The sequence below is a fragment of the Phocoena sinus genome, chromosome 4 (genome assembly GCF_008692025.1).
Source record: "Phocoena sinus isolate mPhoSin1 chromosome 4, mPhoSin1.pri, whole genome shotgun sequence".
Classification (NCBI taxonomy): Eukaryota; Metazoa; Chordata; class Mammalia; order Artiodactyla; family Phocoenidae; genus Phocoena; species Phocoena sinus.
The window spans coordinates 17,249,418-17,274,396 of NC_045766.1; the positions used below are offsets into that span (position 1 = coordinate 17,249,418).

General features: G+C 41.8%; 1 protein-coding gene across 1 annotated transcript in view; it reads right to left on the minus strand.

The window, feature by feature from the left end:
* Positions 1–13,645, minus strand: part of MSL2 (MSL complex subunit 2) — a 34,664-nt gene extending 21,019 nt beyond the window's left edge. Inside the window, exon 1 of the mRNA XM_032631128.1 lies at positions 13,037–13,645. Within this exon, the coding sequence (XP_032487019.1) occupies positions 13,037–13,178 (142 nt within the window). The 5' untranslated portion in view covers positions 13,179–13,645. The remainder of the gene's footprint in view (positions 1–13,036) is intronic.
* Between the last annotated feature and the right edge of the window lie 11,334 nt (positions 13,646–24,979).

Consider the following 24,979-nt stretch of genomic DNA (forward strand, 5'->3'; position numbering starts at 1 on the left):
AATATGCCAGTCATATCCTATGTCACATCCTGAATAAATTCACTCACAAGCTGGACAACCAACTGATTAACTGTAGAGGGGATTCAGAAATCCAACACAAAGATACCTGAATTGGAATGCTCCCTTCTAACCCTAGAATCCCATATTATATATGGCCAGAGTCCCAAATTTCAGAACAGCAGACAGAGATTTAAACTTCAAGGGAATGGCATTTAGCACGATTGAGAGGAGGTCAAAAGCTATACCCCAGACCACCCACCTGCACATGCAGGATCTTAGTTCCCCAACCAGGGATCGAACCCACACACCCTGCAATGGAAGTGCAGGAGTCTTAACCACTGGACCACCAGGGAAGTCCCTAGGTATGCCTTTAATTGTTGCAAAAAGAATTTTTTTTTTTTTTTGCGGTACGCGGGCCTCTCACTGTTGTGGCCTCTCCCGTTGTGGAGCACAGGCTCCGACGTGCAGGCTCAGAGGCCATGGCTCACGGGCTTAGCCGCTGCGCGGCATGTGGGATCTTCCCGGACCGGGGCACGAACCGGTGTCCCCTGCATCGGCAGGTGGACTCTCAACCACTGCGCCACCAGGGAAGCCCTGCAAAAAGAATTTTAAAAAACTACTTGACTTTGCCAGAAAGCCTAAGTTATTTCCAAATTTGACACCAGACAACATTTTAAGTGCACATTTTTTGTGGATTGTAACAATAAAAATAGACAAATGCTAATTGATAAGACAAACTAAATTCAAAACACAAAATATATGCTGGCTATAAAACTAGATTAAATACAGGTTGAGATAGGCAGATATTCCAAATCTGCAAAGATTCAACATTTCTGAACAGAAAGGCAATGAACTAGAATAATTCTGTTAAAATATTACGGAGTCAGAAAAAGGAAAAGATGAGGAAAATGGTCAGACATACACTAATTAAGGTGAAAAAAATTATCTGAATTAATTTCCTAACATGGGAACAACAAAAAGAAATCTTTAAAAGAGGAAAGCGAATAACAGAAACTAAACAGTTAAGAAAAAAAGTCAAAGGTGATGGACAAAGAGAAAAATATAAATTAAAATAAAGATTCTGAAATACCACCTTTTAAATTAAAAGATAAAATTTAATCAGACCTCACAAAAACAGATTAAATCATACATTAAAATGTAGCCAGGTGGACTCTGAGGGAAGGTGTCAACTGAGAAGCTAATACAATAAGGCATTAACCAATTAGTGATAGTATGCTATCAATGCAATGAAAACAAGGAGTGCAAACGCAGGAGGAGGACTAAATGTTCAAATTAATTTGAAAGAATGAAAACCACAACCCCAAGACTCAAAAAATATGTTGTTTGTTTTACTATATCAAACAGTATATCCTATGATTTTAAAATCAAGGTTTCCAGGAAGGGGCACAAAATTAAAGTTTTTAGATTTTAGCCTTTCCTAAACATATTTCTAATAACATTTCCTCACTAATCCCAACTCCCAGGCACCATCAAATTACTAAACACTGTCTCATCCTTCTCTTCATTCTCCTCAGGCCCACACTAGATCCGGTCTATTTCCTCTCTTAACTGAATCCTCTCCCAAGCTACTGATAAGCCAGGTTTTATCGAATCTTCCATACAATTCAGTACTTTCTGTCAAGTATATATACCCTGTGAAAGCACTGTACTAGACATGTATATAAATTTAAGGATAGAAAATATTTCATCTATTCACAGTGAAATACGCCTAACCAAAGACAAATTGTAATACGGTATACCAAAAAATTAAGCTGTTATGATAACCATAAAGAGGACAAAATTTTCCATTTGCGTTATCTTATGTTGTTTCCTTTTCACTACCACCACTATTCCGGCCTCTATAATATGGATACATCTGATATCCTTCCTAACTGGGTTTCACCACACTCCAATAATCAATCCTATATTCTATCCCAAAACTAACCTTTTTAAATACAAAATCTGTATATAACATCACTCTCCTACCTAAAATATTTCTCAAACACAACAGGGATTTGCAAATTCCCCTACCCATATCAGGATGGGGGGGAGGGGAGCGGGGGGGGGCATAAAATGCACATTACAAGGCCCTGCCCACAGAGATTCCAATTCAATCAGCCTGATATGATAATTGGTAATCTGAATTTTAACAATCCCTTTAGGTTTGATTTAGGTGGGCTATAGAGCACACTTTGAAAAAGAACAGGTCTACGAGGTAAATGTCAAATTCCTTAGCCTGGCATCAAGGTTCCCTGTAAAAAGGCCCCAAGTTACCACTATAGGGCAAGAATGGACTCTCTTCATTAGAGATAAACTTGATTTTCTGCAGCCTAAACAAGCCAATGTTCTCTCCCTCAAGTCTTGCTGAAAATGTTCACTTTTTACCATTCTTCCTGGCCTAGCTCAAGCACCTAGCTTTTCACCAAATTGTGAAAAGGAGATTTTTCTTAGGAAAAGAAACCAACAGTTAAATTAATATATCTGACATAAAAAAAGTAGCTGCCAGAACACAGTACTAAATATTGTTCTTCCTTAACCAACCTACTAGATAAATGTTCCCTAAAGAATTCTTCCCAAATCAGAGAGAACAGGTAAACTTAAGTCCCAAGAAAAAACTGGTAAACCAAACTGCTTTAACCCCAGTGAGGGTTGCCCAAACTTTGACCCAAACAGTTATTCAAAAATGAGTTACGTGGGGGGAAAATCTCACTTACTGTTAATTTCTGAAATTTTTACACATGTGACAAACTTAACTTACGAGTAAGTTAATATTACATCAATGTTGGTAATAACATAAGTGCCTCTAACACACAATAATTGCTGGTTTACTTATGTCTTCCCCATAACACTGAGCAACATATGGGTAGGGGCCATGTGTCTTAATTCATCTTTTTATTCCAGCACTGAGAACAACACAGTGATTAATAAAGATTTTGTGAGCAAAAAACAAAATTTTTTTCAAGATAAAAAAATGATAGTGATTCTCCAAAGATGATATACAAACAGCCAAGAAGCATATGCAGGAGAGAGGGGGAAGATGGCACAAGAGTAAGACGCGGAGATCACCTTCTTCCCCACAGATACATCAGAAATACATCTACACGTGGAACAACTCCTACAGAACACCTACTGAACGCTGGCAGAAGACCTCAGACCTCCCAAAAGGCAAGAAACTCCCCATGTACCTGGGTAGGGCAAAAGAAAAAAGAATAAACAGAGACAAAAGAATAGGGACGGGACCTGCACCAGTAACAGGGAGCCATGAAGGAGGAAAGGTTTCCACACACTAGAAGCCCCTTCGCGGGCGGAGACTGTGGGTGGCGGAGGGGGAGAGCTTCAGAGCCGCGGAGGAGAGCGCAGCAACAGGGGTGCGGAGGACAATGCGGAGAGATTCCCACACAGAGGATCGGTACTGACCAGCACTCACCAGCCCAAAAAGCTTGTCTGCTCTGGGAGCTGAGGCTCGGGCTGTGGGTCAGAGCACAGGGAGAGGACTGGCAGCCTGAACACAGCCTGAAGGCGTTAGTGCACCACCCCTAGCCAGGAGGGAGTCCCGAGAAAAAGTCTGGACCTGCCGAAGAGGTAAGAGACTTTTTCTTCCCTCTGTTTCCTGGTGCCAGAGGTGAGAGGAGAGGGAATTAAGAGTGCTGCTTAAAGGAGCTCCAGAGACGGGCGCGAGGCGCGGCTAAGAGCGCGGACCCCAGAGACGGGCATGAGACGCTAAGGCTGCTGCTGCCGCCACCAAGAAGCCTGTGTGCGAGCACAGGTCACTATCCACACCTCCCCTCCGGGAAGCCTGTGCAGCCCACCACTGCCAGGGTCCCAGGATCCAGGGACAACTTGCCCGGGGAGAACGCACGACGCACCTCGGGCTGGTGCAACGTCAGGCCGGCCTCTGCGCCGCAGGCCCAGCCCACACTCCATACCCTTCCCTCCCCCGGCCAGAGTGAGCCAGAGCCCTCGAATCAGCTGCTCCTTTAACCCCATCCTGTCTGAACGAAAAACAGACGTCCTCCCATGACCTACACGCAGAGGCGGGGCCAAATCCAAAGCTGAACCCCGGGAGCTGTGCCAACAAAGAAGAGAAAGGGAAATCTCTCCCAGCAGCCTCAGGAGCAGCAGATTAAATCTACACAATCAACTTGATGTGCCCTGCATCTGTGGAATACGTGAATAGACAACGAATCCTCCCAAATTGAGGAGATGGACTTTGAGAGCAAGATTTATTATTTTTTCCCCTTTTCCTGTTTTTGTGAGTGTGTGTGTGTATGCTTCTGTGTGAGATTTTGTCTGTATAGCTTTGCTTTCACCATTTGTCCAAGGGTTGTCCATCTGTTTTTTTACTTAAAAATTTTTTTTTCTTAATTATTTATTATTTTAATAACTATTTTATCTTACTTTATTTTATCTTCTTTCTTTCTTTCTTTCTTTCCACCCTCCCTCCCTCCTTTCTTTCTTTTTTTTCTCCCTTTTATTCTGAGCCATGTGGAGGACAGTCTCTTGGTGCTCCAGCCAGGCGTCAGGGTTGTGCCACTGACGAGCCAACTTCAGGACACTGGTCCACAAGAGACCTCCCAGCTCCACATAATGCCAAACGGTGAAAATCTCCCAGAGATCTCCATCTCAACAACAACACCCAGCTTCACTCAACGACCAGCAAGCTACAGTGCTGGACACCCTATGCAAAACAACTAGCAAGACAGGAACACAGCCCCATCCATTAGCAGAGAGGCTGCCTAAAATCATAATAAGTCCACAGACACCCCAAAACACACCACCAGACGTGGACCTGCCCACCAAAAAGATCCAGCCTCATCCACCAGAACACAGGCAGCAGTCCCCTCCACCAGGAAACCTACACAACCCACTGAACCAACCTTAGCCACTGGGGACAGACACCAAAAACAAGAGGAACTATGAACCTGCAGCCTGTGAAAAGGAGACCCCAAACACAGTAAGATAAGCAAAATGAAAACACAGGACAACAAACAGCAGATGAAGGAGCAAGGTAAAAACCCACCAGACCTAACAAATGAAGAGGAAATAGGCAATCTACCTGAAAAAGAATTCAGAATAACGATAGTAAAGATGATCCAAAATCTTGGAAATAGAATAGAGAAAATGCAAGAAACATTTAACAAGGACCTAGAAGAACTAAAGAGGAAACAACCAATGATGAACAACACAATAAATGAAATTAAAAATATTCTAGAAGGGATCACTAGCAGGATAACTGAGGCAGAAGAACGGATAAATGACCTGGAAGATAAAGTAACTACTGCAGAGCAGAATAAAGAAAAAAGAATGAAAAGAACTGAGGACAGTCTCAGAGACCTCTGGGACAACATTAAACACACCAACATTCGAATTATAGAGGTCCCAAAAGGAGAGAAAAAGAAAGGGACTGAGAAAATATTTGAAGAGATTATAGTTGAAAACTTCCCTAATATGGGAAAGGAAATAGTTCATCAAGTCCAGGAAGCACAGAGAGTCCCATACAGGATAAATCCAAGGAGAAACACTCCAAGACACATATTAATCAAACTGTCAAAAATTAAATAGGAAAAAAACATATTAAAAGCAGCAAGGGAAAAGCAGCCAATAACACACAAGGGAATCCCCATAAGGTTAACAGCTGATCTTTCAGCAGAAACTCTGCAAGCCATAAAGGAGTGGCAGGACATATTTAAAGTGCTGAAGGAGAAAAACCTACAACCAAGATAACTCTACCTAGCAAGGATCTCATTCAGATTTGATGGAGAAATTAAAACCTTCACAGACAAGCAAAAGCTGAGAGAGTTCAGCACCACCAAACCAGCTTTACAACAAATGCTAAAGGACCTTCCCTAGGCAAGAAACACAAGAGAAGAAAAATACCTATAATAACAAACCCAAAACAATTTTAAAAATGCAAATAGGAACATACATATCGATAATTACCTTAAATGTAAATGGGTTAAATGCTCCCAAAAAAAGACACAGACTGGCTGAATGGATACAAAAACAAGACACACACACACATATATGCTGCCTACAAGAGACCCACTTGAGACCTAGAGACACATACAGACTGAAAGTAAGGGGATGGAAAAGATATTCCATGCAAATGGAAACCAAAAGAAAGCTGGAGTAGCAATTTTCATATCAGACAAAATAGACTTTAAAATAAAGACTATTACAAGAGACAAAGAAGGACACTACATAATGATCAAGGGGTCGATCCACGTAGAAGGTATAAGAATTGTAAATATTTATGCACCCAACATAGAAGCACCTCAATACATAAGGCAAATACTAACAGCCATAAAAGGGGAAATCAACAGTAACACATTCATACTAGGGGACTTTAACATCCCACTTTCACTAATGGACAGATCATCCAAAATGAAAATAAATAAGGAAACACACACTTTAAATGATACATTAAACAAGATGGACTTGATATTTATAACACATTCTATCCAAAAACAACAGAATACACAGTTTTCTCAAGTGCTCATGGAACATTCTCCAGGATACATCATATCTTTGGTCACAAATCAAGCCTTGGTAAATTTAAGAAAATTGAAATTGTATCAAGTATCTTTTCCGACCACAACGGTATGAGACTAGATATCAATTACAGGAAAAGATCTGGATCAAATACAAACACATGGAGGCTAAACAATACACAACTTAATAACGAAGTGATCACTGAAGAAATCAAAGAGAAAATCAAAAAATACCTAGAAACAAATGACAATGGAGACACAATGACCCAAAACCTATGGGATGCAGCAAAAGCAGTTCTAAGAGGGAAGTTTATAGCTATACAAGCCTACCTCAAGAAACAAGAAAAATCTCAAATAAATAATTTAACCTTACACCTAAGGTTTAATAATTTAACCTTACACCTTACACCTAAAGGAAGAAAACATAGGAAGAACACTCTATGACATAAATCACAGCAAGATCCTTTCTGACCCACCTCCTAGAGTAATGGAAATAAAAACGAAAATAAACAAATGGGACCTAATGAAACTTCAAAGCTTTTGCACAGCAAAGGAAACCATAACCAAGACCAAAAGACAACCCTCAGAATGGGAGAAAATATTTGCAAATGAAGCAGCTGACAAAGGATTAATCTCCAAAATTTACAAGCATCTCATGCAGCTCAATAACAGAAAAACAAACAACCCAATCCAAAAATGGGCAGAAGACCTAAATAGACATTTCTCCAAAGAAGATATACAGACTGCCAACAAACACATGAAAGAATGCTCAACATCATTAATCATTAGAGAAATGCAAATCAAAACTACAATGAGGTATCACCTCACACCAGTCAGAATGGCCATCATCAAAAAATCTAGAAATAGTAAATGCTGGAGAGGGTGTGGAGAAAAGGGAACACTCCTGCACTGTTGGTGGGAATGTGAATTGGTACAGTCACCATATATGGAGAACAGTATGGAGGTTCCTTAAAAAACTACAAATAGAACTACTATATGACCCAGCAATCCCACTACTGGGCATATACCCTGAGAAAACCGTAATTCAAAATGTTATAACACACCATTGTAAAGCAATTATACTCCAATAAATATGTAAAAAAAAGCATATGCAAAGATCACCAACATCACTAATCATTAGAGAAATTAAAATCAAAACCACAATGAGATATCATGTCACACCCATTAGGATGGCTACTATCCAAAAAACAAACACACACACACACACCCCAATAACGAAAACCAAAAGAGGAAACACAAGTGTTGGCAAAGATATGGAAAAACTAACTGGAAACCTTGTTCTGCTGGTAGGATTGTAAAAGGGTGCAACCACTATGGAAAACAGTATGGAGTTCCTCAAACAATAAAAATAGAAATACCACACGATCCTGCAATCCTACTTCTGGGTATATATTCAAAAGAACTGGAAGCAGGGTCTCAAAGAGTGTTTACACACCCATGTTCTTAACACTATTCACAACAGCCAAGAGGTGGAAGCAACTCAAATGTCCAACGTTGGATGAATGAATAAACTAAGCATAGTGTATACATACAATAGAATATTATTCAGCCTTAAATAGGAAAGAAATCCTGTCTCATGCTACAACACGGATGAACCTTTAAAACATTATGCTGAAATAAGCTAGTCAACAAAGACAAGTATTGCATGATTCTACTTATATGAGGAATCTACAATAGTCAAATTCAGAGAGACAGAAAACAGAATGGTGGTTACAAGGAGTTGCGGGGAAGGAAGAAAATGGTGCTTGCTTGTTGGGTACAGAGTTTCAGATTTACAAGATCAAAAAGTTCTGGAGGGGCTTCCCTGGTGGCGCAGTGGTTGAGAGTCCGCCTGCCAATGCAGGGGACACGGGTTCGTGCCCCGGTCCGGGAAGATCCCACATGCTGCGGAGCGGCTGGGCCCGTGAGCCATGGCCGCTGAGCCTGCGTGTCCGGAGCCTGCGCTCCGCAACAGGAGAAGACACAACAGTGAGAGGCCCGCGTACCACAAAAAAAAAGAAAAAAAAAAAGAAGTTCTGGAAACCTGTTTCACAATAATGTAAATATACTCAACACTACTGAACTGTACACTTAAAAATGGTTAAGATGGTAAATTTTACATTATATGCTTACTACAATAAAAAATTTAACTATAGTGATTTTAAGTACAAGAAAAATAAAATCTTAAGTATCAAATGAACTCACACTTGAGAAGAATATAAATGTAAAACATTAGTATAACACTTAACGTACGATTAAACAAATGGCCTTTTAATTTAGCCTCTAAAAGGTATGTGGTTTAAAATAAATCACGCTAAATGTTCAAATTTCATTTTAGAAGATTCTTGCTATTTATAAATTGTTTGCTCAGTCAAAAACAAAGTATTTCTGCTAAAAGAATCAGAACTCCAGAACTGGAAGAGATTCTTGAGATAATCTACTGCACTAATTCCAAAGTGGGCCCACAAACAATGCCAAAATGAGAAAAATAAGGAAAATGAAAGTAGTCTTTCATAAAACTAAATCTATTTAATTTTAAGGCATATACTTTATTCTGAGAGCACATCCTTCCTACTTTGAACCTTGCTCTTTTTATCGGCAGCTTCGTCCATTCAACAATGCTTTTTCAGCCAGGAACTGTCAAGTGCAGGGCTACAACAGTGAACAAGACCAGCAAGACTCTCACCCTCAGGGAACCACGTACCTTGTAGTGGAATGTGAGAGTAGCAGTAGTAAGAAAAGATGACAGGATTTGCTTTTTTAAGTCCTTAACATTCAAAACAAAAACTTGGTCAGCTTAGGTCAGTGGGAAACACTATTCTCCAGCTCTTTCCTATTTTATAAATAAGAAACTGGATATCCAAAAGTTCCACAACTCTTCAGTAAAAGCCAAAACCACTTTGTTTCTAGAATTAAAAACATCAGGGAGGGGCTTCCCTGGTGGCGCAGTGGTTGAGAGTCCGCCTGCCGATGCAGGGGACACGGGTTCGTTCGTGCCCCAGTCCGGGAATATCCCACATGCCGCAGAGCGGCTGGGCCCGTGAGCCATGGCCGCCAAGCCTGCGTGTCAGGAGCCTGTGCTCCACAACGGGAGAGACCACAACAGTGAGAGGCCCGCGTACCACAAAAAAAAAGAAAAAAAAAAAAGAAAACCAGGGAAATATTCATGTCCCTGAGATTTGACCATTATTAATTTACAGGACTCCAAATATCTCAGAGCATACTATTTTTCCACTTAACATATCCTTCCAGTTCTAACAGTATTTGATTCTACATATCAAACTTGTTATGTCATTTGAGAATATAAAAGCTTAATAAAAAACTTAAAATCCCTAGGGCAGAATTTATTGAGTTTCATGCCATCAAAAGAAAATTCATTCTACATACTTCGTGATAAATGATAAAGCAAGTCCAACGTTAAGAACAAGGGGAAAGAACTGACACAGAAATAGTACCCACAGTAATACTGTCTTGGTCACTGTTTCTGTGGCCTAGAAAGTACAATAACTCTCTGGAGCATTGCTATCCCATTCACCAGAAACTTCAGAAAGTTTAAACATACAAAGCAACTGAAAAACAAGCAGTGATAATCAGCTAATTAACATTTCAAAGAACAATGACAACGAAACCTGTAGTTCCAGTGAATAATCTAGGTTTGACAATATTTGACCAGACAGTTCAATCTCTTCTCTCACTTCCCCCTACCTTTCTCCATCTCTGCGCAAGGGTGGCACAAAGTCCACAGACTTGTTCTCATGGGTTCAAAAGGTTTTTCCCACTTAAAAATAAACTCACATATAACACAAATTTGGAAAAACAAACTTAAAGAAGATATTATCCCCTTTTGTGGATACAAGAAATTTAGGCAAAACGTTAAAGTAACTTGCCTAGACAGAAAGTAGAAAAGTTAAGATTTGTACCTAACTGCAAAGTTCATAGACCCTTTTTCCCTCCCTCACCTCCTCTCACTTTCTTTCTCTGAGTCTGTCATAAACACCTACATGCTATTCACTGAACAGGAGAGAATGAGGCAGAAGGAACACAGAAATGTACAAAGATACGTTTGAAAGAGTTAAAAGCACCTGTGACAGAACAAAGAATTCACTGAGGGAGGGAGGGAATTGATGAGTTAGACCATACACAGAAAGAATATATTTTAGGCAGAAGGAACTTCAAAGAGCAAAGGTGGGGAAAAGAGAAGGAAGACATAAGGCATGTATGTTCAAAAAGACAAAAATATCAAACTGACTGAAGCTGAGAAATTATTAGAAATTAAGAGGGCAGTTAAATACAAAGCTGAAAGGGGAGGTTTGGGTCAGACACTGGAGGACCTGTTGAAACAAACTCCCTATTTACAGCGCCAAGATAGAATTAAAACTTAACTTTTACATATCTATTATCCTAATGAAATAAGACTGCACATGCCCTATTAACTGGAAGGAGTTTATGCTTTCCAGCTAGGAAAAAGAGTCCAGGACAGTATCTGACACAAAGATGAAAACTGTTGGATCTGAATTCAAATAACTGGGTTTTTTCCCCCATCTCTTCATAACCACAGACTTATGTCCAAAGAGATGAGGGGAAAAAACTGAACCTACATCCATATTGCTGAAATTTTATGCCAGCTGCTCAATTATAAGGGAGAAGTAGAACCCATAAATCTTTTGCATAGGATGGTGGGGAAGAGAAGCTTGAACAAGAAGGAATAATTAAAAGCCCCAATGTCACAAAAATTCCTTTGAGTTGTCAAGACTGATTTTAAAAAAAGCTACAGTTGGACTTTCTAATGTAGCTCTATCTTTAATACCAGTTTTTAAAATGCAGGTTAGATTCTTGGAAAATGTTCAATTAGACCACAACTGTCCTGAAGCTACTGATAACTTAAAATTCCAAGCATCTGCAAAACTACCATTTCCCTCTTTGAGAGCTAAGTCCCATCCACCATGTAAAAAGCAGACCTACCAGATCTTCAAGTGTTACCTGGATAATGACATCACTCTCTACTGCAGTTCTAGCAGGCCAGGATGGGCTGGTCTATGCCCTCTACATCACCACAGTAGCAATTCCCCCACCAAAAGAAAGGTTTGTGTTGAAAGAAGTTATAGTAGCCCCATCTCCTCATTCCACAAACTATCAAAAGCTATGAAGACATAAAAAAAAAAGCACTCCATTAAAAAAAAAAAAGTGAGAGTGGGGTGGTGGAGTTCGCTGAAACTAAGCAAATTCTTATACTATATTTGTAAAATGTAAGCGGAAAAGAAACTTTGAATCTAGCCCAAAGCTCTCATTTTACATGTTAAGAAACTGAGGCCCAGGGCAATTAAGTGATTTACCAGGGCAACTGCTTCTCTATAAAGGTGTTAAGTGTCAGTTACCAGTCAGTGTAGCACTTAATCGCTTGTAAGAGTTACTTAAATGTTTATGAGATTAAGAGCACGATGTGCAAAAAAAACACTCTTCACCTCTTCTGTACCCCTCAGGGCTTTGCCCCAGAGCTATACGGAAAATGCTGAATGAATCTCAAATGAATACCATTTCTCCCTTCAGCCACTACAGTCGCAAAATTTCTCTTAAGATAAAGCTGAAATGCCTGAATTTCTCAAATTCTGACTAAACAAGTAAGTGGATCAACAAAACCTCAAAAGTTTTGGCGAAGTAAGAATATGAAGTGGAGTATTACTGTTTTGGTTTTGCCAGTTACCCTTTCCTTTATGTTAACGTTTTCAGTCTAAGTTTTTTCAAAAATAAATTATTATTATACGCATACAATTAATAACTGAGATAATAATCACAAATTATTATCACTTTTGAGACACGGATTTATTAGACAATTTAGCATATCTTCATCTCTCAAAAATAACTTGAAAATATCCTGCCCAGCACAAAGTAATACCTCTTGAACAAAAACACCCAAAATAACCCTCTACCAGGCCACAATATAGTAAAACCAACCAAAAAACGTAATCCTGTAAAAAATCCCACCAGCTAAAATGCACTGAACCATCAGTCTGCCCTGGCTCACTGTTTATCGTCAAATTGTCAAAGCATTAGAAGAACCCGGGGGGAAAAAGTTCTGCAGCGACTTCACCGGCTATACCACCACCCACACACAACACGTTTGGGGAAATGCAAACACGCCACATGTAGGTGTTTTAACCAGGTTTAACCACGTTTAAACAAGGTAGGTATTAAGTCAGCTTTGGTATCAAAAGCTTTAAAAAAAAAAAAAGAGAGAGAGAGAGGGACAACAACACAGATGCATATTTCACCTCTTTAAAAAAAAAAAAAACACCAGAAATGACCCAAGGCGAATTTAACAGTTTTGAACATTGAGGCCGCTGTACAGAGCGGTTTGGAAGGGTTCTGTCTTTCTGAAATGCCGGAAAAAAGTCCTCTGCCGAGTTTCAAAACTAAAGACCGCAAACTACCGCACAAATAATAAAAGTTTAATACAAACTACCCCGCCGTCAAACCGTTTCTGCTACCATCGCCCTGAGTTTTTTTTAAAACAAGCACTGAAAGGGGAACAATAAAAAGCGTCTCACCGCAAACGCAGCACGAGAGGGACTGTCGGAAGTAAGGCAAGAGCCTGTTAATCTCTGTAAACGCCTTGGGGTCTCCGGGGTCGTAGTTGAGCACTAGGCGGCTCGCGGAAATGTAGAGAGCAGTAGCATTCACGGGGTTCATTGCAGACACTTCGACACTGTTGGCTCTCGGTTGAAGAGAAATTCCGGATCCAACTTTGTAAGCAGCCAGGGAACAATGGCGAATTTGCAACAATTCGGAGGAAATCGAGGGAGAACCACTGGCCAAAGTTGTAACCAAAATCCGTACAAGTTTGTAGAGCCGTAGCAGTCCTCCCACACATGGGGCCTTGGCGCCCCTCCTCCGTCCCTGAGATTTGCAGACCAAGGGGAAAAAAAAAAAGAGAGAAACCAGCGTTCGAGTTTGTCCCGAGCGGCCGCGGGGCGCAGAACGCGGCGGCTTCGGCGCTCAGTCTAGCCCCGCGGCTCCGCGGGCGGCCTGCGCTCGAGCTGCATCTCGGGACGCGAAGGCACCTCCTGTGGTCGAACTGGGCGGTCGCGAGAGCAGGCCCCGGCCCGGTCCAGGGGCGGGCACGCTTCTCACGGGCTGCAGGGCCCTTACTCCATCACAGCGCCCGGCGCGGAGGCAGCGGCGACGGCAAGGACTGCGGTGAGGTCGTCGGATTCGTCGATCTAGTGCACCGAGCCGCGGCGGCGGCGAACGTGGCTGCTGCGGCTGGCGGAGGCCGCCGCCGCTCTCTCCATATCGGACACGCCTGGCTCTCCGCCCCGGCGATTACAGCCCGGCAGTTCCCTGAGGTGGCGAAGCGGACAGGAGAGGCCCCCGCCCGAGAGGGGAGGGCCGGGGAGGAAGTGCGCGGGCCGGCGGCGGCGGCGGCGGCGGCGGGAGAGGGCGGGGAGCAGGCCCGGCCGGGCCGCGGCGGCGGCCCTAGCTCCTCAGTCGCTTACTCGGAGGTCACCAGGCGCAAGCGCCGCCCCCTCACTGCCCGGCCATCTTCTCCGCGCGGCACACACGGACGCCTCCTCCGCCAAGCACCACGGTCGCCGCCGCCCACGGCGCCCACCCGGCCGCGGCAGAGGCTGAGGCGAGCGCTCACACCGCCAGGCCCCGCCGCCGCCCAGCGCACACAGCAAGGCCCCGCCGCAGGCCCCTCCCCCCGTGCCTCGCCGCCCTCACCCCGACTCCACGCGCCACTCTAGCTCGGTAGGGCCCGGGCTGCTGCGGCCTTAATGTATCCCACGGGCTGTGCGGCGCCTCAGACCCTGCCGGCGACGACGACCGTTACCCCAACGGGCAAAGCCACTGTCATCCCCGAGACTCCCCCGCCGCCGTCGTCGCTAGCGCTCGCACGCATGCGCAGACCACACTCTCACCCCTCCCCCCCGCCCTTTGCTTTCCCTTCGCTTCCCTTTTCCCCTGCTTCTCCTCTAAGAGCCCCCTCCACGCCCTCCCAGAGCTACCGGCTCGCTCTGCGCATGCGCATTCCACTACCCAGCTCCACCGCCTTTCACCCTTACGCGTGCGCTTTGACCGCCCACCCAGAAAACCGGATAAACACATCAGCCCGCTCACGCCAGCCCCTCCCCACAGCCAACCCACCCTGAGCTCATTGCGCATGCCTGGCTCTCCACTTACGGCTCTCTGTACAGAGCATGCTCCCGGCGAGCCGCCTGCTCTTTCCGCCCCTCCCCCATGCGCTCTCAAATTCCCTCTTAGGCGTGTAGGTTGTGGTGAAACATTCGTTAGTTGACCCATCTTTCCCCAGTGTGAGCTGTAGGCTTCTCGCACTACACTGCTTCTTCGGTGTCCGCCAACGCGGAGGCCCTGCTGGGTCGCGCCATGTGGCTCTCTGCGCTGGCGCAACGCGGCCTTTCCTCGCCCTGGCTGACCGCGAAGTGAGGAGGAAGCCCCGCACCGCCCGAAGCCCCGCCCTCGCGGCCTTTCTCCTGGAACCGCGCTTCCCGGCCGCGGAAAGGGCGCTGTCGCCCCGACACTCGCCCAGCCCAGAAGGGAGGCGACGAGCGACGTGGCTGTACGCCCAGCGGGCATTCGAGCTTCAGGGTCTTGGTTGGGGCCGCGGCCCGCGTCGACGGCAGCCTGAGGTCTCTGAGGCCCGGGCAGGCCGTCTGAAGCGGCGGTGCCCGGACCCACCTGCCTCTCCCGCCTGCCCGAGCGGGCTCTACCTGCGGCCTCTGGTCCTTGGAGTCCGACTGACGCGGGCAGCCCGGCTTTCCAGGGGCACCGGCCGGGACTGCACAGAGCTCTCCACGAGAACAGAGTGCAATTTAAAAACAAAACGAACCTCTATTTTAGCTCCTTTAACAGACCTAGCCCCTCTGTGTGAACAGATCTCTTAAAGAACCCATGGTCCTGCTTTAGAACCCAAATCCTTGAAAGTATTATCTTTTTTTTAAACAAGTTTTGGCCTTGTGTTTTTGCAGGAGACCAAGGACACTGAGATATAAATAAACAAAGCCTAAATTAACGTCTGATTCCCCTCCCCTCCAAAAGGACAAAACCTTCTTTAAAAATAGAAACAGCGTTGGAATCATTATCTCTGGGTACACCAGAGCTCTTCAGCATAATTTTTTGCCCATAGTAAATGCTCTACACATGTTTGCAAAGTAAGATTTATGACGTATGTAAATCTTTAGCGGCACAAATACCTGTTAGTTTTAGAGGCTTGCCACTTAGAGTAGAAATGGAGAGTTAAGATAAGGGAACCCATGTAACCTCTGATATATAATTTTTATTACCATTTGAGAATAGGTTTATTTTCTTTACAAGTCCTAGCATATTATCAGTATATAAGTATTAAGCAAAAATAATTATTTTCCTAGTTTTGTAAAACGAGCAAAGCTGTGCAAAATATATTTGGTCGTCATTTATCTAGAAAATGACAGTCTATAAAATTCACTCTTTTTTAAAAGCCTCATCATTTTTTTTAATAAGAGATCTTAGTTCTAAGTTCACTTTCAGATAAAACTGTTATAATATACAGTTCTATTTCTATTCCAGACTCTTAAGTTCTACAACACACAGGTTGTTCTTCCCCAGAGGACCAACACAGAGAGTAAAATAATCAGCACTGTTTCCATTCAGACAGTATAAATTAGCAGTCACCCTAGGCAAGTGATTACTTGCAGGCCCTTAACCTTGCTGATTTTCTCATAAACTAATTTTTTAAAATCTCTTGAGATGTGCACATCAAATTAAGATAAATTCTATTGATGGTTTGTGTGTGAAAGAGAGACAGAGAGAGAGGAGACAGTTCTTTTATAGCTTCTGAAATTGGTTGCAACTGGTGATAGACTGTGGCACTTAGAGGCAAAGCCTCTCCACACTGAAGTATACTCACTTGAGGTTTGCCTAAAAAGAAAACAAAAGAAGGGTTTATATAAAAAAAGTGCTTGGATCAAATAGGAGAAATCATACATAACTCAAATTCCTTAAACTATCAACCTAGGGTAATTTTTTTCATATTTTGTGTTTAATTATTATTCAGCAGTAAAAGTGTTAAAGTTGCCAGATCTAACAATAATATGAAATGCCAGTTTAAAAAATTTTTTTAACTTTTTATTTTAGAATAGGTTTGAAATTACAGAATTATTGCACAGATAGTACAGACAGTTCTCGTCACCCAATTTCCCCTATTACTAACATCTTACCTTAGTATGGTACATTTGTCACAATTAATGAACCAATAGGAATACATTATTATTAACTAAAATCCATATTTTATTCATATTTGTTCAGTTGTTCCCTAATGTCCTTTTCCTGATCCAGGATCCCATCCAGGATAGCACATCACATTTAGTCATGGCTCCTTAGGCTCCTCTTGGCACTCAGTTAAATTTTCATTTCAGAGAAACAACAAATACTTGTTTCCTTCTTACTATCGTCTTTCCTACCCATTTTGAATTAAAGCTTCCCTTTCTGTCTTCCAAGATTTCCATGTGCTTACCTCTATCATTGCACTTACCACACTAAGTGACAGTTGTTGGTTTAGCCCTGTCTTCTCCCTATTATACTATAACTGTTGAAGAGCAGTTTTCTGCTCTTCTCCCTCTTTGCCTTTTATCGTCATTGCCTAGCACAGGGTTTGACATATAACAGGTACTCGGTAATTGTTAAAATAATGACAGGGACTTCCCTGGCAGTCCAGTGGTTAAGACTCTGCGCTTCCAATGCAGGGGGCACGGGTTCGATCCCTGGTCAGGGAACTAAGATCCCACATGCCACAGCGTGGCCAAAAGATTTAAAAAGTAGTAAAAATTTAAAAAAATAAAGTAATGGTGAATTACTAGAAACGCAATAATGTAAGTAAACACCCCAGTACAGTGTGTGGTGAACAATAGGCATGGACACATGTTGGCTTCTCCTTGGGGAAAGACATAAAATGTCTTACAAATTTAAAGACGGTTCTTACATCAGCTAGATCAACGTCAATTCTAAGATCCTTAATAAAACAAGAAGTGTGGATTGATTTGAAACACTCAGAATAATCAACCAACAAGTATTTATTGATTGTACTCTAGCACTTTGGGGATAATAAAATAAACGCAGAAGTAGTTGTAGTTATACTTTCAAAGAACAAAGATCAGGCTGGCAGCAACTCAAAGGGATTTTCTGAGGGGTTAAGCCCTTTACAAAATTGTGAAATAGTTGTTTGCCTTCTTTTCTCTTCCTCTTTCACCCTCCTTCCTCTGCCCCCTCCTTCTTCTTTCTACACAAAAATCTACCTAGAAATAATGTTCCCTCTTCCCAGGTTGCATTCTCCCTCACTACCTAGGGTCTCCACTCCAGTGCCTTTGCCATTATAACCATCTGTTGTCTGTGTCCCCACCAACCCAAATTTATATGTAGAAATCTTTTTTTTTTTTTGTCCGCGTCCCTTGGCATACGGGATCTTAGTTCCCTGACCAGGGATTGAACCCCTGCAGTGGAAGTACAGTCTTAACCACTGGACCGCCAGGGAAGTCCCTATATGTATATAGAAATCTTAACCTCCAATATGATAGTATTACAAGGTAGGGCTTTGGGAGATAATTAGGTCATGTGGGTAGAACCCTTAAGAATGGGATTAGTGCCCTTATAAAAAGGACCCCAAGAGAGCTCTCACTCTCTCTGCCATCTAAGGATACAACAAGAAGTCAGCCATCTTCAACCCAAAAGAGGGCCCTCACCAGGTGATCATGCTGGCACCTTGACTCACACTTTCAGCATCCAGAATTGCAGAAATAAATATTTATTGTCTAAGCGGCTCAGTTTCAGTTTATGGTATTGTGTTATAGCTGCCCAGGATCACTAAGACATCATCCCTACCAAATTTTAACAAGTGCTTAATCTACTGTCATCTGGAAAGAAATCAATCCAATTAACCTCAATTTATGGAGAGTGATAATAGCTTAATCTAACTTCCAGCAAATCTTTGAAGACTGGCCAGAGCAAATACCTCTTTATGGGGAACAGCAAACCAGATGAACTTAAACGAGGACCTAATCCAAACCAATCCTGTTCTTTCCGACCTCCTCCTCAAAAGGTGCCCCTCAAAAGAAACATATCCCTTTGCCTATCAATTCCTGTTGATATTTTTTCAATGAATTCTTTTCTAAATCCATACATATATCCATTCATTTCATCCAAAACATTTATTTAGCAAGTCTAGCGTCTATTTATTTTATATCTCAAATATTAAAATTGCCTTCGGCTTTTTCACCCCTAACTCCAGCCTAGATAAAGCAGCTGCTTTGTTGGTCATCCGCCTAGCAGAGTGCCAGACACATACTAAGGTACCTACTAAATGCTACTGTTTTTATTCCTTAAGACACTTTCAACACTATTCAAATGCCTATTAAATTTGTCCATTCATTTATGCAACCAACATTTATTGCCAGTTATATGCCAGGCATTCAGAATACAAAAATGAATAATTCAACAGTTTCCAGCCCTCAAAGAGTTCACAGTCTAGTTGCAGTGGCAGCTATGTAAAGAGCTAATTTATAATTCAGAGTGGTAAGGATTTAGGGATGCACTTGATGCAAATCTAAAGTATCTTAGTAGATATTTCTGTTACACTATGGGTTAAACAAGCTTGTGTAGACTTTCCTGGGAAAATAACTGCAATTATTCACAGCATTGTTTCTAAGAGAAAATGTGTTCTGCATTCCAAACAGTCAATTTAAAACTGAATTTTTGGAATACAGCCTGTTTGTCCCTGGGGGCTGTCTATGTGGCCATTATCTAAGATCCCTATTTGTCTTAGGACAATTTGTATCTCTTTACAATTCCCACCTGTTCCATATGGCCTATGGTACTACCTGAAGGTTGCTAGTCTCAGGGCCACCAACTTACTCTACAGGGTTCAGCACTACATGACTGAGACAGTTCTCTGCTCAAGCAAGTTGAGTCAAGAAGGTAGGACTAAAGGAGTCTCAGTCCTAAATTTGACTGTTCAAAATTTTACTATTAGGGAAGGTAGTGAGAAAAGTTCATCAAGAGAGTGATGAGAGTTTGGAAACACTGCTATGTGAAATGAGAGCAGGAACTGCTTAGGGACAGAAAAAGGGATTGCAAAAATGGTTTCCAAAAGGGTATACCTCTTGGATAAAATAGGATCTGTAAAGATATCTTAGTAGACACTCCTGGACAATAAAGGCTTAAAAAATGGTCTTTGAACCACGAAAGACCCCAATGAGCCAAAGAACTCTTGAGGAAGAAGAACAAAGCAGGAGGCATCACACTTCCTGATTTCGAGCTGTACTATAAAGCTATAGTCATCAAAACAGTATGGCACTGGCATAAAAACAGACAAATAGACGAATGGAACAGAATTGAGAGCCAAGAAATAAACCTAGGCATATATGGTCAACTAATATTTGACAAGGGAGCCAAGAATACTCAGTAGAGAAAAGACAAGTCTCTTCAACAAGTGGTGCTGAGATAACTGGATATTCACATGTGAAAGAATGAAATTGAACCCATATCTTACAACACTTAACAAAAATTAACTCAAAATGGGGCTTCCCTGGTGGCGCAGTGGTTGAGAGTCTGCCTGCTAATGCAGGGGACACGGGTTCGAGTCCTGGTCTGGGAAGATCCCACATGCCGCAGAGCAACTGAACCCGTGAGCCACAGCTACTGAGCCTGCGCGTCTGGAGCCTGTGCTCCGTAACAAGAGAGGCCACGATAGTGAGACACCTGCGTACCGCGATGAAGAGTGGCCCCCACTTGCCACAACTAGAGAAGGCCCTTGCACAGAAACGAAGACCCAACACAGCAAAAATAAATAAATTAATAAACTCCTACTCCCAACATCTAAAAAAATAAAATAAAAGTAAAATCCTCACTGGAAGTAAACCTTTAAAACAAAAATTAACTCAAAATGGATTAAAGACTTAAATGTAAGACCAGAACTCATGAAGCTCCTAGAAGAAAACATAGGAATAAAGCTCCTTGACATGAGTCTTAGCAATGATTTTTTTGGATGTGACATTTAAGTCACATGCAACAAAATCAAAAATAAACAAGTGGGAGGACTTCCTTGGTGATCCAGTGGTTAAGAATCCACCCTCCAATGCAGGAGACGCAGGTTCGATCCCTGGTCAGGGAACTAAGATCCCACATGCCACAGGGCAACTAAGCCCATGGGCCACAGCTACAGAGACCATGCCCTCTGGAGCCCATGTGCTCTGGAGCCCACGTGCCACAACTAGAGAGAAGCCCACATGCTGCAACAAAGAGCCTGCGTGCCGCAATGAAAGATCCCGCCTAACACAACTAAGACCCGACTAAGCCAAAAATAAATAAATAAATAAATATTAAAAATAATAAAAATAAATAAACAAGTGGGACTATACCAAACTAAAAAGCTCTGCACAGAAGAAAAAACCATCATAAAGTGAAAAGACAACCTGTGGAATGGGAAAAAGTATTTGCAAACCATATATCTGATAAGGGGTTAATATCCAAAATATAAAAAGAACTCATATAGCACAATAGAAAAAAATCCAATATAAAAATGGTCAAAGGACCTGAATAGATATTTCTCCAAAGAAGATATACAGAAAGCCAAGAGGTACATGAAAAGATGCTCAACATCACTAGTCAGAGAAATGCAAATTGAAAACACAATGAGATATCACCTCACATCTGTTAGAATGGCCATCAACAAAAAGATGAGAGATAACAAATGCTGGTGTGGATGTGGGGAAAAAAGGAAACCCTGATGCACTGTTGGTAGAATTCTAAATTTGTACAGCCACTGTGGAAAACAATATGGAGGATCCTAAAAAAGTTAAAATTAGAACTACCATATGATCCAGCAATCCCACTTCTGGGAATATATCCAAAGGAAATGAAAACACTAACTCAAAAAGATAACCGCACCCACATGTTCACTGCAGCTTTAATTACAATAGCCAAGACGTGGAAACAACCTAAGTGTCCATCCATGGATAAATGGATAAAGAAGTTGTGGCATATGTATACAATGCAATATTATTCAGCCATTAAAAAAAAAACAAGGAAATCCTACCATTTGTGACAACATGGTTAAACCCTGAAGGCATTATGCTAAGTGAAATAAGTCAGAGAGAGACAAATACTATATGATCTCATTTATATGTGGAATTTCTGAAAATAAAAACAAACAAACTCATAGAAAAAGAGATCAGACTTGTGGTACTAGAGGCGATGGGAGATGGAGGGAAGTATTGGAGAAAGGTGGTCAAAAGGAACAAACTTTCGGGGCTTCCCTGGTGGCGCAGTGGTTGAGAGTCCGCCTGCCAATGCAGCGGACACAGGTTCGTGCCCCGGTCCGGGAAGATCCCACATGCCACGGAGTGGCTGGGCCCATGAGCCATGGCCGCTGAGCCTGCGCATCCGGAGCCTGTGCTCCGCAATGGGAGAGGCCACAGCAGTGAGATGCCTGCATACAGCCAAAAAAAGAAAAAAGAAAAAAAATGTACAAACTTTCAGATATAAGATAAATAAGTACTAGGAATGTAATGTACAACATGATGACTATAACGCTGATATATGATAAACAGGAAAGTTACTAAGAGAGTAAACCCCAAGATTTTTCATCACAGGAAGAAAATATTTTCCTTTTTTCTTTTCGTTATTTTCTTCTTATTGTATCCATATGAGAAGATGAATGATAGCTGAACCTATTGTAATCATTTTGTAATATATGTATATCAAACCATCATGCTGTATGCTTTAAACTTATACAGTCATATGGGTCAATTATTTCTCTATAAAACTGGAAAAGCATGGTATTTGCAACTCAGAGACAGACTACAAGCTAAGAATGAAGATTTCTAACCTGATATATATATATATATATATATTTGCTGTACACCTGAAACTAACACAACATTGTAAATTAACTATATTTCAACTTTAAAAAATGGTTTAAAAAAATATTTCTAGCCTGAAGTTGAACAACCTAGACTTTGTGGACCATGTTGTCCTTCTTGTTATTCCTGAGCTTTGGGAGGTAGCATGGAGTAGTGGAATTAGTGTGAACAAATCTTTATTCCAATACTTACTATGTAGATTTGGGGAAAATATTCAAGCTTTCTGAGCCTTAGTTTTCTCAACTGTAGAATGGGGATAAAAATACTTTCCTTAAAGGGTTACCATGGAGAGTCATATATTCATCAAATGTGTTTCTAACACAGGCACTATAGGTACACAGGTGAAAAAAACAGTCTCAAGGAGTTCCAGTCTACCAGCTAAGACAGAAATGAACATACAGTTATAACACAATGAGACAAGTATTTCAATATGGTGCTGTAAAAACATGAGAAGGGACACCTGACCAGACATCAAAGCTCAGGAAAATATAGAGGAAGTGATATATAAAATGTGACCTGAAGGACAAGTAGGAGAAGCAGGGGAAGGGCAGGAAGAGTCTCTAGGCAGAAGGAAGAGAATGTAGTAAGGCCTAGAGGAAGAAGCTTGCCTATTTGGGAAATTTCATGTAGTTGAGTAGGGCTAAAACATATATATTATAAGAGGAAAAGTTATGAGATATGAAGGATTTTATGAACATTATAAGAGTCATCCTAAGAGTAATGGGACATCATAGAAAATAGATTTTGGATGCAGGTGCAAGATTAGAAGCTGAGAGACCAATTAAGAAGCCACTGCAGTATTTCACCAAAAGATGACCTTGCCCAGGGGTCGTCAATTACAGTCTGAAGGCCAAAGGCCTATTTTTGTATGGCCTACAAGTTAAGAATTTTTTTACTCTTTTAAATTTTTTAAAATAATACTAATATTTTACTACACATGAAATTTATATGAAATTCAAATTTCAGTGTCCATAAATACAGTCTTGTTGGAACACAGCCACACTCAATCATTTATGAATTGTCTAGAGTATCTTTTGCACTGCTACAGGAGATTTGAGTAGTTGTGACCTGCAAAGCCTGAAATATTTACTAGCTGGCCTCTTTTTTTGGGGGGAGGGGGGCTGCACTGGGTCTTAATTGCGGCATACAGGATCTTTTAGTTGCAGCATGCGGACTTAGTTGCGGCATGTGAACTCTTAGTTGCAGCATGCACGTGGGATCTAGTTTCCCGACCAGGGATTGAACCCGGGCCCCCTGCATTGGGAGCACGGAGTCTTACCCACTGGGCCACAAGGGAAGTTCCTAGCTGGCCTCTTACTTTAAAAATTCACTGACCCTTGATCTTGGGCATTAAGCTAAGGTGGTGTCAGTGAGGGATGAGAGATATTAGGAGACTGAATCAATAGGAGATGGTGAATGGTGGAATGTGAGAATGAGAAACAGTCACAGGTGATGTCCAAGTTCTCTTATTTTGCCAACCATAATAACAAACACTTACATGGCCTTACCATGTGCCGGGCACTGATCTAAGTCGTTTAAGTATATTAACTCATTAATCTGTTCAACAACCCTATGAAGTATTATTTTTATCATCCCCATTTCACATATGAGGAAGCTGAGGCACAGAGGTCCAGTAATTTGTTCAAGGTCACACAGTTAATGTGAGGTGAGAATTGAATCCAGGCTGTCTGGTTCCCCAGTCTCTACTCTTAAGATTATTCTATAAGTTCAGAATAGGGAACTCAGCAGGAAAAATGGGTTTGGAGGGAAATGATGAACGCAGGTTTTAGACATATGCAGTATAAAGTAGCTGTGGAACTTCCAAATTAAATGTCCTATAGGCAGTTGGATAAATGAATCTGGTGCTCTGGGTGTAGGAGGGAAGGATCTGGGTTGTAGATATAGACTTGGGAGTCAGATGGCAAGAGCAATCATGGGAGAGATAGAGATTACCCAGGGGAAATAAGAAGAGAAAAGGGCTAAGAATGAAACCCTGAGGACCACCAATAGTTAAACAAAGAGTAGAGAAGAGCATCCCACAAAAAAACACTGAGAAGGAGTAGTTATAGAGATAAGCAGCAAACTGGAAAGATTTTTCATCTTGAGTCAGGTGGTGTATGTAAGTACTAGCATAACAACCAGCATACAGTAGGCATCACAAATGGTAGCTCCTGTTACTATTGAAGTCTTATTTGAAAGTACTAGCTCTTTCTTAGCCACAGTATGGGGCTGTTCCAAACCTTTTCCACATTCTCACGTCTTTGAACTCCCATCCTCCCTTGCCTTCCAATTCTTAGCAGCAGACCTTACGTCTACTTTAAGGAGAAAATCAAGATCTCCTTCTTCTCTACATCAAAATATTCCATAATTCCCCATCATTCATTCTTCCCTTCTCTTTCTGGCTTCCTCCAGGACTTTGCTCCATGGTTTTTCCAAGTTTTACTTCTTCAGCCCTCCATCCATCATTGCTATATTTCTCAGTTCTATCTAGCTATGCCATATGCTTCTTTCAGACCATCTTTCAGACCTCATCTTCTCTCTCTTCCTTTAATCTGTCAAACTTTTGGTAGAATTCAAGCT